The following is a 16,601-nucleotide window of genomic DNA, read 5'->3' on the forward strand; positions in this document are numbered from 1 at the left end:
CCTTTCTTTGGCCAAGTCATGGCTTAAGTGAAGGTCCTGGGGAGGGCGCAGCCCGGTGGGGGACTCCCTTGAGGGGTAGACACTCATGCGCGCCACCAGGTTCTCAAATATTTCACTCCAGCAAAACTTTCCTGACGTCAGTTAAGGAAAAGGGTTTCCTACAGAGAAGGATCACACCAGGCATTAGCGGGGAAGAGCAGGAGGGGTTAAACCATCCTTAGCAGGGCCAGTGAAGTGTCTCGGAGATTAAAATTCCAGCTAAATAGGAAGGAAAATAACTTTCAAACCGCTGTTACGACCATTAACCCATCCCCGCTGTTAGCTTTGCTTTAAAATGTGAGCTGTAATGTGAGATTTGGGGGCGGGGGGGGAGAAAAAAAGGCATATTAATAGCGGTGGTGGCCCCCAACCCGAGCGAGCCCCTTGGAGCCTGTACCCATCACGCCTCCAAGCGGCTGAACCCTCCGGGCAAGGATTTGCTCCTGTATTTTATGAATAATAATAACAACCCAGTCCAGCGTTTTGCAGTTTCAAGACGTAATTACCATGAAGTGTTATTTAAAGGGTTTGGGGGTTTTTTTTTTAATGATGGATGTTTCAGGGTATCAGGTTTTCCCCCCCAGCTGCCAGCATCCCGCTGAATACAGTCCTTCCCGGAGAGACCCCTCCTCTTTGCCATCCCTTCCCACTCCTCCTGCATCCCGGCGGCGGATGCATCCCTGCGGGGGATTTGGGATGATGCAGTCCCCAGCCAGAAGGCGTGAAATTGGGTCTTGCTTTCTTAGAGGAAGAACCCCCCCCACATTTGGGGGTTTATTTTCAATAGGAAAACCCAACCAGCCGACAGTAGCAATAAGAGCCGCCGGATACCCATAAATCCAGGCTTTGGGGTTTGGTTTTTTTTTTAATTGTCAATATTTTCAGGCCCTCCGAGCATCTGTCATTCCCCGAAACGCAGCGACCCTCTGTCCATCTTCCCTTTGCTTTGCCACGAGTGCCGGGCTGTTGGCAGGATCAGGCCACGGGTATTTTCTCTGCTGTGTGCTAGCGTTCCCATAGGGAAAAAAGCCCATTGAGGAGCTTGGGAGGGAGGAGAGCCTGGAAAAGGTGTTCTTCCGGCATGTGGCACCGTGGCAGTTATCGGTTCACTGGTAATTGGGTAAAATAACCTGTTACGGGGATGTTTGCAAAGCAGGAATAGCAAAATATGTGGTTTAATGGCAGCAATTCCCGGTTGGAAATGCTCAGTTGTGCTGTTTGTAGGGAACAATCCTGATGCAACGCGGCCACCTGCAGCACGGCTGCATCTTTCTGCGCGGGACGGAGCTGGGTTTTCCCGGGGCGAAGGGGGGTTCAGGATCAGGGCGCTGGGCGGGGAGCGATTCGCAGGGTCGGCAGCAGTCGGGAAGCACAGCGAGGAAGGGGAAACAAGACAGCGGGGCGCAGGATTGCACCCAAACCCTCCCATCCCCACAGCACGGAGCAAACCCGCGCCAGGGTCCTACCCCTCTTTCTATGTAATTGATTTTTTAATTCATTTTGATCACCAGGCCAGCTCCTTTTTAAATATTATTGGATGTCTTAAGCAAAAATAAATATTAAAAAAACAAACAAAAAAAAAGAAAATATTAAAAACCAAGAGTAACCACGTCTTCCAAGTCTAAGTCTCAAAGGTGTGTAGGGAACATGGCCTTGAACTGATGCCCTGGAAAGCCCCACAGCCTCGGTTTGTCCATCTGAAGTGTAAATTTGGGTTTGGTTCCCCCCTCCCCCGTTTGTTTTCTGTTCTGGTTTTGGTTCTGAAGATCAGGTCGTGATCTCCCTGACAGATTTCAGCCAAGAGTTTGTAACTGTACGATATTTACTGTAAGATGTAGAACATTCGATAACTATTAAAATGTTTCCAAAAAAAAAATAAATAAAAGAGCCCGAGAGGGTTTTGTGGTTGGTTTTTCGGCGCGGTGATGCGGTGGAGAAGTGAACGGGACCAGCCATAAACCCGTTTCCAGGTTGGTGGTGGAGCTTGAGGGTCTCCAACCCAACCTTGGGTGGGTTGTCCCACGGACCTCAGCATGGCCAAGCCAACGTGATCCTATAGATACAGCTCCTATGGAAAGTGGAGTGTGTGATCTTTTTGGTGAGCAGTGTCACCACGATGTTCTCCTGGGCTGATTGAGACTTTGGATAGAGGAGATGTGGATGCAGGAGACCAGCCTTGGCCAAAGCAACCCATGCCCTGGTTGGGTTGTTGGTAAGGTGGGAGTTGTCCCATGATCCAGGGACCGTCATAGCCTGCGATGTTGAGCACTGGCACCTGGTGACAGAGGGAAATCAAGAGCTCATGACGTTCCTGGAGAGGCTTCAGGTCAACAGACCCAGAAGGTGACCATCAAATGGCATCCTGGCTGCACGACGTCCTCCACTGTGTGGTGCCTCCAATGGAGCTGTGCTCCAGCATCATGGCTCCCAGAGATGCTCTCCATCAGGCCACCACGCCGTGGCCACCGCCACCGGTGTCACGGCTCACGGAGATGCTCTCCATGAGGCCACCACAACGTGGCCACCACTGGACCTTGGGGACGGGGAATCCTTCTCACCAACTGGGCAAGACATTGGATTTGCTGTGCTGCTGGTGGACGCCTTGGTGGCAGGAGCAGAAGCCAAGCTGCCACCTCCAGCGCTTTGTGACAAGTGGGACTGGCTTTCCCGTGGTCCCCAACGTCCTCCGTCTTCCCCAGGGGGTCTTTGTGGGTGTCACCGTCCCCCCGAAGCAGCCCCCAGGCCAGGTGCCAGCTGTGGAGGACAAGGGATGGACCACATCTCTGGGTGAGAGTGGATGGGGCCCTTCGCACCACCCAAGGTGGCAGGAGCCACTTGGTGTCACTCCCTGGGCCAAAGTCCATGGTGTCTGTCACCACCCAGGGACATCCCATGTTGGAGGGGACAACTTCTGCTAAGGGCAGCCACCCGGCTTGTCTGCACACCCCCAGGTGTCCCCACCCACCACAAGGATGCTGAGGCCCTGCAGGATTTGGCCATGGGCTCAAGGTGTCCCCAAATAGCTGGGGACAGCCTGGGGTGACGGGAGCTGGAGGGGACACGGTGTCTGGGATGGCCCCTGGGGGTACTGGGGGGGCCGCTGTGAGCACCGACCATCGCTGTCACGAGCTGGGCGGGCTCAGCTGGGCAGAGGTGGAGGCAGGGCAGGCAGCTGCCGGGGCTCCGACACCCAGGCACGGGGCGACCTCGCGTCCCCGTGGGCCGGCAGGCTGTAATCGGCCGCGGCAGGCTGCAGCGCCTGCGGTGGTGGGCACCCATGGGTGCTGCAGCCCAGCTCTGGGTGTGGGGAGTGTAAACAGGGCCATGGAGGGGTGCCTGGAAGGGAGGGGGGTGCACGTGTGTGCGCACATATGTGTGTGTGCGCACTTAGAGAGCTCCGTGTGCAAGTGTGGGTGTGTTTGCATGCATGCATGACTGCATACGTGTGTGTGCATGTATGTACGTGCACGTATGCATGCACTGGTGGGCTTGCACGTGCATTTACGCATGTGTTTGTGCGTATGTTTGCATGTGCAGCGGGGTGTGGATGGGTGTCATATGCACGTCTGTGTGGGCGCAGTTACAGAGCTCCATGTGCAAGTGCGGATGTGTCTGCATGTGTGTGACTGCATATGTGTGCATGCATGTACATATGTGCATGTGCACCCCTGTACACGTGCAGAGGTAGGTTTGCACGTGCACACGCTCATCCATGCATATGTTTAAGTGCAGTGGTGTGCGAACAGGTGTCTGTGTGTGTGTCTGCACACTTAGAGAGCTCCATGTACATGTTTGCATGCATGTAGGACTGCATATGTGTGCACATGTACATACATGTACACATGTACGCATGCAGAGATGGGTTTGCATGTGCATTTGTGTTCATCCATGCATATGTGCGTGCCTGTGCAGCAGTGTGCGAATGGGTGCCTGTGCATACATCTCTGGGCACGTACATGCACACGTACAGAGCTCCATGTGCAAGTGGGGGTGTGTATGCATGCGTGCATGACTGCATACATGCATGTGCATGTACATAGGTGCATGTGTTTATGTATGTGTGCAGAGGTGGGTTTGCATGTGCATTTATGCACATGTTCCTCCATGCATGTGTGTGTGCATGTGTACACATATGTGCATGCACATGTGTATACACACAGAGCTCCAGGTGTGTGTTTGCATGCATGTGCATACATGTACATACATGCACACACATATATGTGTGTGCAGAGGTGGGTTTGCACGTGCACATGTTCATCTGTGCATACGTGTGTGCACGTGCAGCGATGTGTGCACAGCTATATATACGTGTCTGCACACATGCATATACATTTCCATGCTCGTGGCTGCCAGCGTGGCCACGTGCAGCAGCGCCTGTCGCGGGGCGTGTGCGAGGGCACGTGTGCCCATGCAGCTGCCCGTGAGTCACACAGCAGCCCCCTGGCCGTGTCACCCCGTGCCAGGCCCTGCCCTGAGCCCGCAGCACCCTGCGGCAAGTGACACCCGCTCTGTCCTGCCTCCCTGTCCCCTGCGCCTGTCTCAGTTTATGCATGGCTGTAGGGGGGTGTGTATAGGTGCAGGCACATATACACCTGCACATACACATATGTGTAGGCTTTTGGGCACATATGGGTGTTTGACTACACGTGTAAGTGTATGCAGATGTGTTGTATAGGGGTGTAGGGGCATTTGCATATGTGCTTTTAGCATGCTGTAGGGATGTATGTAGGTGTAGCTGTATGCGAGCATGAGGCTACATAGGGGACGGGGGTATATTAAAGCACCGGCTGCTGCAGAACACCCCGGGGCGAGCAGCACTGTGCCTCTGCAGCACCCTTTTGCACCAGCACCCACCCCTGCAACCCCATCAGCACCCACTCCATGCAGGGGGTAGACTCACCAAACCCCTTCGGTCTCAATTTTTAAAGTATTTTTAAGCCTCCCAGCTGCCAGAAGAAGCTTGAGGGTGATGGGCTGCTCTAGCCTCACAAATCACCAGAAGCCCTCATTAGGCTTCAGAGTTAACACTCTATCCTCCAGCCTCCTGAAGCCCCATTTTTCCCCCAGAAGGACTCCCTGCCACAGGGGCTTCCCACCCCCCTCCCTCCGTACCCCCTCACCTCGGGGGGGCCGTCAGTGCTTTTCAACCACGGGGGCCACATCCCGCTACCAGTGGGAAGGGGACCACGGGGGGGTTCGCCTCCCACCTCGCTCCTCATCTCAGGAATCCGGGACACCCGAAACCTGTTGGGGGGGGGGGGGGGGGCATCACATCAGCCTATCCCCACCTTTGTGGGGGGGAACATACCCAGGGGGGTCCCCGCTTACCTGCCGACAGAGAGGATGGTGACCTCACCGGGGCGGCCCCCGGCTTTGGGGACCTTGGTGGCACCGAGCGATGGCAGCACCTCGGGCCACTTCTTCTGGCTGCAGCGGGCGCACGGGGCCGGACCCTGCACTGTGTGGAGGTGCTGCTGGTGCCGGCAAGCGGGGGGAAACTGAGGCAGGAGGTGCAGCCTGGGAAGGGAGGGGGGAGATGCCATCAGCAGAGGGTTGGTCCCACCATGGGGGGGGGTCCCTGGGGGGCCCTTACTTATTCAGGGGGGTGAAGCCCAGTGGTGGCATCGGCTGTTGGCCGTGATGTTCCCTCAGCAGCTCCTCCAGCGCCGCGGCGTTTTCTATGGGTGGGGGGACACCGAGGGTGGGGGTCACAGGTGTCTGGGCCCGTGTCACCCCCCCGCCCCGGCTCCAGGGACCCCCCCGACCTTTCTTCTCGGTGATCAACCGCACCAGCACCCCGATGGTGTCCTCGTTGGCATCCTCCAGCTGGTAGATGGAGCTGGGACCTGGAGGCAGAAGTTGGGGGGCCGTGGACTCAGTGATGGGGGATTGACACCCCCCCCCCCAGGGATGAGCAGGATGCCCTGGGACAACGAGGACCAGAAGCCCCGGGGATGGGCTGAGCGAGGCAAGATGGACACGGGCTGGATGCGGGATCACCAAAAGGTGCCCACGGCACAAGCGGGGCTCACCGGTGCCGCCGGGGTGGGGGTCCTTGCTGGCGGTGCAGTGGTAACCCTTCTTCTTCAGCAGGTTGCAGACCAGGATGCCCAACAACCCCATGGCGCAGAAGACCGGGACGATGGTCAGCACGGCCGCCTGCGCCGCCGCCGCCTCCTCCTCTTCCTCACCCATCAGGGTCACCCGTGTCCCGTTGGTCCCCGCTGACCAGCCCAGTGTTTCGGGGCTGCGGGCTCGCCGCCGGCCTGGGAGGAGGCACCGGATCAGCCTCGGAGAGGGGTTTTGTTGGGATTAAATCCCATTTTCCCCAGGAGCCCCAATGCAGTGTTGGCTCCCAGGGAAGCAGAAGCCACTTGTGTCACAAGTGGAGACGTTCTCAGCTGCCACATCCCGGCAGGATGTCACGCCTCATCTCAAAGGGGATGCATTCTGTGGCATCCCCAGAGCAAATGCCGGCACAACGGGCACCTGGGCACCCACCTGGGCACCCTGGGGTGCTGTGGGGAGCAGCGGCGCAGGGCAGGCACCGGCCCCAGGGCTCCCTCTCCCCTTCAGGGCTGTAAAACCTGCGGGGTGGGACGGGAGAGTCAGGACATGGCCCACGAGCAGCATCGGGGCTGGGGGGTTGCAGCATCCCCCCCCGGCTGGGCTCACCCCGGCAGGCAGTCTCCGCAGCGGCTGTCGGTCGCCGCCGTCCCCGGTGCCACCAGGATCCTGTTCCCGGCCCGGCAGCGGGTGTGAGCGGAGCAGGATACGTCCCCCGGTGAGAAGGTGCCGGGGGGACAAGCTCGGCACGTTCCCACCGGACCCAGCACCGAGCTGCATGCCTGCATGGAGGGAAAGGGAGGCGGGTGATGGCCGGATCCTGCACCTTCCCTCCGGGACGGACGTGCCGTGGGTGGGCACAGCTTACCCCGGTGGGCTCCTCTCCGGGCGGGCATCCCGGCGTCCCGTGCTCCCGGGAACCGCAGCTCCTGGCCCCTGCGCCGGGTCTGCTCAGCACCTGTGGGAGAAGCGGAGAGCGGTGCTCAGCGCCGCTGCTCTGACGCCTGTGCTGGCGGCCACGCGGCTCCGGTGCGGGCAGTGCAGCAGATGCAAACCCGTCACAAGCGACACGATGGGTGCAACCCCATCGCCTGCGCCACCACGGCGGGTGCAACCCCATCGCCTGCGGCATGATGGCTGCAACCTCATCACATGCACCGCGGCGGATGCAACCCTACCGCTGGTGACACAATGGATGCAAACCCATCACATGCACCGTTGTGGATGCAAACTCATTGCATGCACCATGATGGATGTGAACCCACTATCGGTGACATGATGGATGCAATCCCATCGTGGGCACTGCGACGGATGCAACCCCGTCGCCAGCGGCATGATGGATGCAACCCCATCGCAGGCACCGCGACGGATGCAACCCCACTGCTGGTGACACAACGGCTGCAACCCCATCGCAACGCGCCGTGGCAGAAGCAAACCCACCACCAGCGTCACGACGGCGGCAAACTCGTTGCACGCGCTGTGGCAGGCGCCCGCTTGTCACAAGCGATGCGATGGGTGCGATCCCATCGCAGGCACCACGGCCGATGCAAACCCATCGCGACCCTCGCTCAGGCCAAGCCACCCCCCAGGGGAGCAGCCCTGGTCCTTGGGGGTACCCACAGGGTCCCCCCATCCCAAGAGCATCTCCCGGCCATGGGACAACACAGTGACCCCGGGGGGAGCCGCGAGGCAGAAGCCGCATTTGCTATCACCCCCTGCCCTGGAAGAAGCTTCGAGGAAGGAAAGAAAAGGAGGAGAAAGAATTTTTTGGGGAAAAAAAAATCCCCACCCTCGACCCAAGCTGAACATCCCCTGGGGCTGCAGATTTCTGGGGGAGAAACGTTTTGGGGTGCCCTGTGTGGCTATGGGGTGGTGATGCTGGGACGGGGTCAAGCATCGGAGGAGCCGAAAGCAGAGACGGAGAGGGATGGGAGGGACGAGGCCGTACTCACCCCCAGGACGGTGACGAGCCACCAGCGCATCCCGCTCCTCTTCATCGCCGCATCCCGCTCCTCTTCATCGCTGGGGGAGAGACCTGCCCGAGGGGGAGCAGCGGGGTCACCATCCGGGAAAAATCCCGGCGGAGAAGCGATTTGGGGGCCCTGTTCCCCCCGTGGGGATGCTCCGAGGCATCTGACTAAATAGCCCTGCAGCAGCGGTCCTCCATCATCCCCCCAAAAGATTTATTAGAGGTTTTACGGGATGCCCGGCGTCACCCCCTTCCCTTGTAGATCCCGACTCCATCCCGAATGGGAGAGGGACCGACCCGGCAACGGCGTCAGGACCGGCCGTGCAGGGAGCAGGAGAAGGAGCAGATGATGCCAAACACCATTAAATAAAGTTTTTTCCTGCTCCGGAGGAAATCCATACACATCTGCCACAAGGAAATGAAGTCACTAAAAAAAAAATAAATATATTTAAATAGAAAACCCAAGCAAGCCAAAAGGTGTTTCCCACAGGCTCATCCCCCCTCTTCAGGCTCAGCAATTAGTTGTTAAAATTAAAAATAAATGCTGACAGAACAGGGGAAGGGAGAAAAACAAATAATAATAATCCAAACCCGGATCCAGCTTCCGCCGCCCGCATGGAAATTCCCCCCCGGTCGTCACGGTCCCATGAGAGCCACACCGGAGCTTCGTTACAGCCTTTGCCTGACGAGTTCCTCCTAATTAATGGCCGGCATCATGGGTCTGAGATGCAGCTAATTACACACAGGAGGGGAGATGCTGGGGGCCGAGCGGGGTAATTAGAAGATGTGGGTTGGGACATGATGGCGCAGCCCAAAATGAGTATCCTCCGTGCTCCAGTTCCTCCCAGTAGCTCCCAGTTAGGGAACACCCCATCAGGGTGCCAGCATGAAGCCAACCAGCCCTTCTCCCCTCCTGGGGAGCTGCACCCCCAAACCAAGAGCCATCAAGCCCCATCCGAGCTGGCACCCCAGGATTTTTGGGGGGGCTGAGCCAGCTGCCACCATCGCCCCGGCCAGCCTGAGCCCCACCACGTGCCACCTCCCCGCTAAGCGTCGTCCCAGGGTGACGGCATCGCGTGGGGACACCTCCCGCGTCCCCCCAGGACTTGGGATGCGCCCCTGGATCGCAGAGGGAGGGTGAAACCAATGCAAGTCCCACCGTGGCCGGGCGATGCCACGGGCCGGCGCAGCCCGCGCATCCCGGGTTGCCGGAGCATCCCGGCTCATCGTTTCAAGGCGAACAGATTTAAACCCCGCCAGGACCAGGGCTGGCCCCAGGTAAAGCAGGTCTAAGTCCAAGCTTAATCCAAGGATTAAGGACATCCCTTGGATGACCAAACTCTGCCATGGGGCCATAGGAGGTACGAGGACCAGGGGGGTCCCAGCTCCTGGTTGTCACCGGAGCTTTGCCTGCTCACGACCACCCCAGGACTCAGCACCCATTTTTGGGGGCAGCTCAGGGCCATCCCAGAGTGGGACGGGGGATGCAGCCCCAAACCCACAGCCGGTGATGGTGGGATGCCCGGCTGCCCCGGCGCGGGGCAGAGAAGCCCCAAAACTAAAACCGACATCGTCCCCCTGCCAAGAGCAGAGGAAACCAAAAAATAACCCCAGCAGTGCCAGAGCCGGCCGCTTTTTGGGGACACCTCAACCTCCACCAGCCCCGTACCCCGACTTGGCCGGTGCATCGATGCAAACATACCGGGAAAGGCGACTTGGTTTCGGTACCCCCCCAAATCCCACCGGATTACACAAACCTTTTATTCCCGGCCCCCCCTTAATACAGCGGGTAACCCAAGGCTGGACGGGAACAGGGTTTTGGCCGATGGCTCCTGCAGATAAACGGGGAAAAAAAGGAGCAACTGTTCGGAAAGACTTTGGGAACAGCTCTTGGAGGCGGTTTGGGACAAGGAGGGGATTGTCCGGCAGACGGAGCGAAACTCAGCATTACCGCCTCCCACCCTGGGCCCCATCTGAGCTGTGGGAACCACTGAACCGTCACAAAAATCCATGATTAAAGTCAACCGACCCCAGAGGCATCACCGTCCCGCAGAGCCCGGACAGCGACACGCTCCAGCCCGGTTTTGGGGTGCAGCCCCTCACCGCAGCCTCCCGGCTGCCGCAGGGATTTGGCTGGGAGCCCTGTGATTTTCCAGCTCCGGCATAAAAACCCAACACCGACAAAAAAGACGCAGCTCCCACCTCTTTTTTTTTCCAGGCAGCTGCTGCGGAGTTTCTCTTAACCTACTTTTTCCCCTCTCCACCCTTTATTTTAACCCACATTTCGCTCCGCAGCAGCCGGAGGCGGCACCGGGGCCTCCAACCACTGCACCCCACTTCAGGCAGCACCCAGGTGAAGCTCCCCCCACACCCTGCTTAGGGATAATGTCAAGGTAATACCCCCCCCCCCTTTAATTGCAAACATTGGGGTGGAGCACCCCAAAAACCACCAGCTCCCCCCCCCTTGCACAGCCCGAAGCTGCGGCAACCCCAAACCCAGACCCCCCCGGGGCGGGAATGACCCTCCAAGGCCAAGTAACCCGAGTCAGCCCCCCCCCCCCCCCAGCTCGGAATGAGCCCCCCCGGGGTACCCCTTACCTGCCCCCCCCACCGCGGGGCCGCCCCGCCGAGCGCGCCTCCTCCTTATGAATGAACCCGCCGGCGCGCTACTCCCATACGCCCCGCCCCTTTCCCCGACGTCACGCGGCGGGGCTCCACCCCCTCTCCGCGCTTCGCCCCGCCCCCCCGTGCGTCAGCTCGGCGCGCTCGGCGGCTCCCCGCCCCGCCCCCTCTCCCGCGGGCAGCGCCACCTGCTGGTTGCGGCGGGAACAGCGGGCGGCTCCGGGGCGGGGGGGGGATTTATCCCACCGCGGAGGGGGTTTGGGGGGAAAACCGGGAAAAACACGATCGCGGGGGGTGGGGGGGTCACCTACCGAGCAGGGAATTTTTTAAAAAATCAGGATTATTTTTTGTTGCCCCATATGGGCTCGCGGGGGGGGGGGGGGCTCGCGGGGGCACCCATGGGTGCTGCACCCCGCTTTCCTACGTGCCCTATAGCGCACCCCATCTTGGCCTTGTCCCCTTCCCCAGGGGACAGTTTTCCCACGCTTGGGGACACCCCCGTTGCAGCCGCGCCTGGTGCTCCCTCCGTCCCCCCCCTCGCCCCGGGGCTGGCGGGGGTCCCCAGGACGGTGTCCCCCATTCCGGCTGTTTGTCCGTCCACCATCCCTGGGGGACACCCAGGGAATGGGACACATCCCGATGCTCTGTGGTACGAGGGAGGCATCCCCCCCCACACCCAGACATCCCCCCCTGGGTTATCCGGGAGGGAATAACTGCACCCCAGTAGTGGAAAGGGTTTCTTCCTCCCACCGGGGTCTTCATCGCGACGTCCCCAGTGATGCCAATGGGTGGTGGGTCCCCCCCAGCTGCACCCATGGTCTCCCCATCACCCCCCCCCGAGGCGAAGGATGAGACCAGGCCGGCTTCGTTCTGACACGGGTGACCTTTAATGACAAAGACCCCCCCAAGTGACCGAAATTCCGCTCCCTCCTTCCCAAAATATCCTCATCATCCCTATTATAACATTCCCCCCCAACCCGTGATGGACAGACAGACGGGGGGACGGCAGCACCCCCATCACTCACCAGGCTGCGTGGGGGTACGGACACCCCGGTTCATCCCCCCCCCCCGCGGTTGTCACCTCTCCCATGGGGACAACAGGGTGCTCAGGTCCGCGGGCACCGGCCTCGCCTGGACCCTGGGGTGAAAGTGGGAAAATGGGGAGGAAAAAAGGGCAAAAGGGGGGTGTTGGTCCAGGAAAGTCTCGTTTTTAGGGTCCCGGCCGCTGTCACCCCGATTTAGGGGTGGGGGGGCACATCCTTGGCATCTGGCAGGGGAATGCGAAGAAGATGGTTGCTCACATCCAGAAGCTGCTTCGAACGTCGGCGGAGGCTTCATCCCGCTCCCCAGGCTGCGAAACCCCATGGGAACAGCAGAGATGGGGGGGGGACCCCCCAATTCCTCCCTCCCATCAGCTCCCCCCCCCTCCACCAGCATCCCGGCGGGGTCCAGCTCCATCCATGGGGTCCAGCTCTGCCTCGGGACGATGAACCGCGAGGGTTTTAATCCCACAACTCCGGAGCAGAGGGACCGGCAGCGACGTGAGGATGTGCCTGACCCCCCCCTACCCCCCCAAATAAATAAGGATGTTTATATATATATAATATATATATATTTAAAACAAACGAACAAACAAACAGAGCTATCTGGGTGCTGGCGATGGAGCGAGCGGGTTAGCGGGAGGCCCGGGGCGGGGGGGACACCGCGGGCATATTGTCCCTGGGGTGGTCCCACGGCGTGGCCCGGGGGTCCCGGGGGAGGGAAGGGGGGGGTGACAGCGCTGCGACACCCCCGCCCCGAAGCAGGCCCACACAAAACCGGAGAGCAAAGGCAGGTTCCTGGCTGTACGGCATCCTCCGGCCGGTCCCCGGGGATGCTCGTTAACGCCTTCCTCCTTCGTTAGCGCTTTCCCAAGCGAACGCATCCCCCCTCCCCATCTTCTCTACACCCCGAAAGCGGTGTGTGTCCCACCGCCCCCCCCCAGTCCGGTGCGGTGGCCGGGGGGGACGGCGGGGGGACTGGGGCTCATCCCCCCCAACCCCGAGCACACAGAGAGCAGCCGGGTTGGAGATGAGAGGCGCTGGGGCGGGGGGTAGCGAGGAGGGGGCTCGGGACCCCCATCCTGCATATAGGGGGGCCGGCACCCCCCTTCCTCGCCAGGATGGCCCTGGGGGGGGCCACAGCCGTTCACGCTCTCCAGAGGAGGAGGTGGTTGGTGCTGTCATCCCGGCCCACTGTCTCGCTGCTGCTGGTCAGGCGGAAATCCTCGTAGCCGTCCCCCCCGCTGATCACCAGCATCTTGGGTTTGGAGAGGGTGAGGGCGGGGGCGCGGGGGCGCGATGGGTCTCGCTTCTCCGCTTCGCTCGGCTTCTCAGCCCCTGCCAAGCGCAGAACCCCAACGTGCTGTCAGATCACCCCCGGGGCTCCCCTGTTCCTCAGCAGCATCCCACCAACATCCTCCCACCAGCATCCTCCTCCCACCAGCATCATCCCAGCATCATGCCAACAGCATCATCCCAGCATCCTCCCATCACCATCCCACCAGCAGGATCCCACCAGCACCATCCCAGCATCATCCTCCCACCAGCATCCCACCAGCATCATCCCACCAGCATCACCCCAGCATCCTCCCATCACCATCCCACCAGCATCCCACCAGCAGGATCCCACCAGCACCATCCCAGCATCATCCTCCCACCAGCATCCCATCAGCATCCTCCCAGCATCATCCCACCAGCATCACCCCAGCATCACCCCACCAGCATCCCAGCATCATCCCACTAGCATCATCCCAGCATCATCCCACCAGCATCATCCCAGCATCATCCCAACAGCATCATCCCAACAGCATCATCCCAGCATCCTCCCACCAGCATCCCACCAGCATCCCACCAGCAGGATCCCACCAGCACCATCCCAGCATCATCCTCCCAGCATCATCCCACCAGCATCCTCCCAACATCACCACCCAGGTGCCACATCTTGGTCCCCCCCAAACTCCTCCCATCCCCAAATAGCCCCTCCCACCCAAATTAGTCCCTCCTACCCAAAATAGCTCCTCCCACCCACATTAACCTCTCCCACCCAAATTACTACCTCCTTGCCCCCAAATCACCTCCTCCCCATCCCACCCCAACTTTGGGACCAGTTTGGATGAGACTCAGCACGTGGCTTTCCATTGGCTTTTCCCCATGGGAAGTAGGGTCTCCCAGGGAAATCTGGGGTCACTCGAGCGATCCCCCAAGCCCTGGAGGGGACAGTAGCACCCGATTTCCCCCCACCCTATTTTTTCTCCCTGGATTTTAACAAGGCAAGGATGGAGCGGGGACTCTGATGACCACATTTTAAGGCTACTCCCAGTTATCCGCCAGCGGAACAGCAATTCCCAGCCCCATAAAAAACATCCACTTCCCCCGTAGCGGGTCAGGATTGGGCCCCTCCAGTCATCCCACCTACCCGTCTCCCTCGGCAATGGGAACAGGACGTCGAAGCCGTCGGGCAGCTCGATGGCGGTGAGGAAGCGGACGTGGCCGGTGTGACCCTGGGAGAGCCCCACCAACGCCGGGGCTGCCTTGGCCGAGACGGCGAGGGTCAGCACCACGCCGGCGCTGGTCCCGATCCACAGCAAGTCCTTGCACACCAGGAGAGCCGTGATCCGCAGGCAGGCTGCCTTGTGCTGCCGGATAATGGCATCCGAGCCTGTCGAGCATCCCAGCCGTCAGTGTCCCTCCCTGCCTGGCACGGGGCTGCGAACCCCGCCGAAGCCACCGGTCTGCGTTCCCAGGGGTATCTGGGAGATGTGGGACACGGGGAAGAGACCCCACAACCCCCCTGGGTGGCGTAAGGCACCCTTGGGTGCTGCCAGATTGGGCTGCCTGATTTTCCCGTGGGATTTTGCAGTTACCCAGGGGCTGCCCTATTCCCACATGGGATTATGCGGCAACCCAGGGGATGCTCTATTACCTGGTGGGATTATGCAGCTGCCCAAGGGCTGCCTGATTTCCGCATGGGATTATGCACCTATTAATTAATGGGATTATGCAGCTGCCCAGCGGCTGCCCTAGTCCTGCATGGAATTATGCCACCACCCAGGAGCTGCCCTATTTCCACGTGGGATTATGCAGCCAGCCAGGGGCTGCCCTATTCCTGCGTGGGATTATGAAGCCACCCAGGGGATTCCTGATTACCCTGTGGGATTATGCTGATGCCCAGAGGATGCCCTGTTTCTGCATGGGATTATCCATCTGCCCAGGGCCTGCCCTATTTCCCCGTGGGATTATGCAACTGCCTCATGCCGAGAACGAACCCCATGAGTGTGACAAGTCGGGTCTCCTTCCTCAAAGCTGGTTGGGATGCAGGAGATATTAAAATTCCCAGCGCTGGATGCTGTGGAGCATCGCATTTTCAAGGCAGATGATGGGCACAGGTACCCACTGGAGACAGCGACGGGCACCCACCAGAGACCTGCCACGGGTGCGACTTACCAGCGAGCATCTTGTGTACCGGGGGGGTGATATCCGCTTCGGCCAACTGCTCGTAGCTGGTGGCATGGTAAAGTCGGACCTGGGCGCTGCTCTGCAGGGCGACCCACACGCCGGTCCCCGCGCTCACCATGCAGGTGACGCTGCGCCCGCCATCCTGTCCCACCTGGAGCGTGTGCTGTGGGTGACAGAGCCACAGCGATGCCACTGATGATGCCACCGATACCCATCACCGTCCCCCTCACCTCCCGCCATCGCCCATGGTACCTCTTGTGCCAACGTGGCAGTGTTGAGGACGATGACCCGGTTTTGGCAGCCGCACCAGAGCTTCCCCGCCACCGCCACCATCTTGGTGATGGGGCTCCCCGGCGAGCCCAGGGACAGGGACTTGGAGTTTTGGGGGTCCCAGAAGCGGCCTGTGAGGGTAGTGGGAGTGGGGTGGGTAGTTAAAGCATCCCCCAAAAACCCCATCTTGACCCGGCCAATGGGATGAGGTGGCTGGAGATGCCCACCTCCAGGTCCCCCGTTAGAGGGGACATGAGTTGATGTCCCCAGGGGATGCCAGTGGCAGGCAATGACCAGGAGAAGCATGCATGCCTCTGCATGGCTCTGATTTTGGGGTCTTCGGCATCGCTTGAGGGATGTCCCTTTCCTTCCCGCGGAGGCAGGGAAGATGCCAGCACCCCGAGCACCCCTCCCTGGGAGGCTGCCCAAGCACCCACCCAACAGCTGCCGCTTTGGGACTGTGCTTAACGCCCCCAGTGCCCTTTGATGGTCCCGATCCGGCCTCACCTGCCTCCCGCTGGTACGCAACGAGCTCTCCGTTGGCCAATGACACAAAAACTTGGTTATCCAGGTACCTGAGAGGAGAAAAACCCTTGGACAACTGGTCGCAGAGCCCCACTCAGCCACCCCAAACCACTTCACTGTGGACATCCCGGAGCCGAAAACCTTCTTCCCCGCTTACAAGATGCACATGACGGCAGCGGCATGTTGCATCTTCATGCTGTTCTTCCTGTTACGGATGTTGTCTGAGGACTGGTACACATGGATGCTGTGGGAGAAGAGCAAAGCTTGAGGCTCACCCAGGATCAGGGTCCACCCATGTGTGTGTCCCCCCATCCTGGGGACATACCAGCCATCCTCAGTGCCCAACCACATGGAGCTCTGATGGGCTTCAGGGTCAAGGCTGAGGAGGTCCTCAAGGCTGCCCCGGGTGAAGGAGCCGCGGCTGGAGCGGCGCAGGGCTCGCCCGTCTGTGGGGCTCTCGCCATGCCGGTTTTGGCCGTAGGTGCCAGTGATGGGCATGAAGCCAGGTTCTTGCTCTTCCTCCGAGCTTGTCGTCTCCGCTGTTGCCTCCTTGCAGCTCGCGATCTCTTCATCTGCGGAGGAGGAGGAGGAAGAGGAAGGAATGGGTCAGACCA

General features: G+C 60.1%; 2 protein-coding genes across 2 annotated transcripts in view; both read right to left on the reverse strand.

Annotated features, from left to right (window-relative positions):
- Window positions 1-580: 580 nt before the first annotated feature.
- Window positions 581-8,154, reverse strand: RELT (RELT TNF receptor). Its single transcript, XM_059817229.1, has 10 exons — window positions 8,058-8,154; window positions 6,974-7,063; window positions 6,715-6,887; window positions 6,541-6,626; window positions 6,072-6,305; window positions 5,805-5,885; window positions 5,633-5,717; window positions 5,368-5,556; window positions 5,160-5,283; window positions 581-2,793 (listed from the first exon to the last, which is right to left on the reverse strand). Exons 1-10 carry the CDS (start codon window positions 8,100-8,102, stop codon window positions 2,755-2,757), a joined length of 1,146 nt encoding a protein of 381 aa, XP_059673212.1. The 5' UTR covers window positions 8,103-8,154; the 3' UTR covers window positions 581-2,754.
- A 4,339-nt stretch (window positions 8,155-12,493) lies between these two features.
- ARHGEF17 (Rho guanine nucleotide exchange factor 17) overlaps window positions 12,494-16,601 on the reverse strand; it is a 37,723-nt gene continuing 33,615 nt past the window's right edge. The window contains exons 15-21 of the mRNA XM_059815189.1: window positions 16,313-16,559; window positions 16,145-16,231; window positions 15,970-16,037; window positions 15,445-15,593; window positions 15,181-15,355; window positions 14,153-14,395; window positions 12,494-13,074 (exon numbers count right to left, since the gene is read on the reverse strand). Of these exons, the coding sequence (XP_059671172.1) occupies window positions 12,884-13,074; window positions 14,153-14,395; window positions 15,181-15,355; window positions 15,445-15,593; window positions 15,970-16,037; window positions 16,145-16,231; window positions 16,313-16,559 (1,160 nt within the window). The 3' untranslated portion in view covers window positions 12,494-12,883. The remainder of the gene's footprint in view (window positions 13,075-14,152; window positions 14,396-15,180; window positions 15,356-15,444; window positions 15,594-15,969; window positions 16,038-16,144; window positions 16,232-16,312; window positions 16,560-16,601) is intronic.

Source organism: Gavia stellata, chromosome 1, assembly GCF_030936135.1.
Source record: "Gavia stellata isolate bGavSte3 chromosome 1, bGavSte3.hap2, whole genome shotgun sequence".
Classification (NCBI taxonomy): Eukaryota; Metazoa; Chordata; class Aves; order Gaviiformes; family Gaviidae; genus Gavia; species Gavia stellata.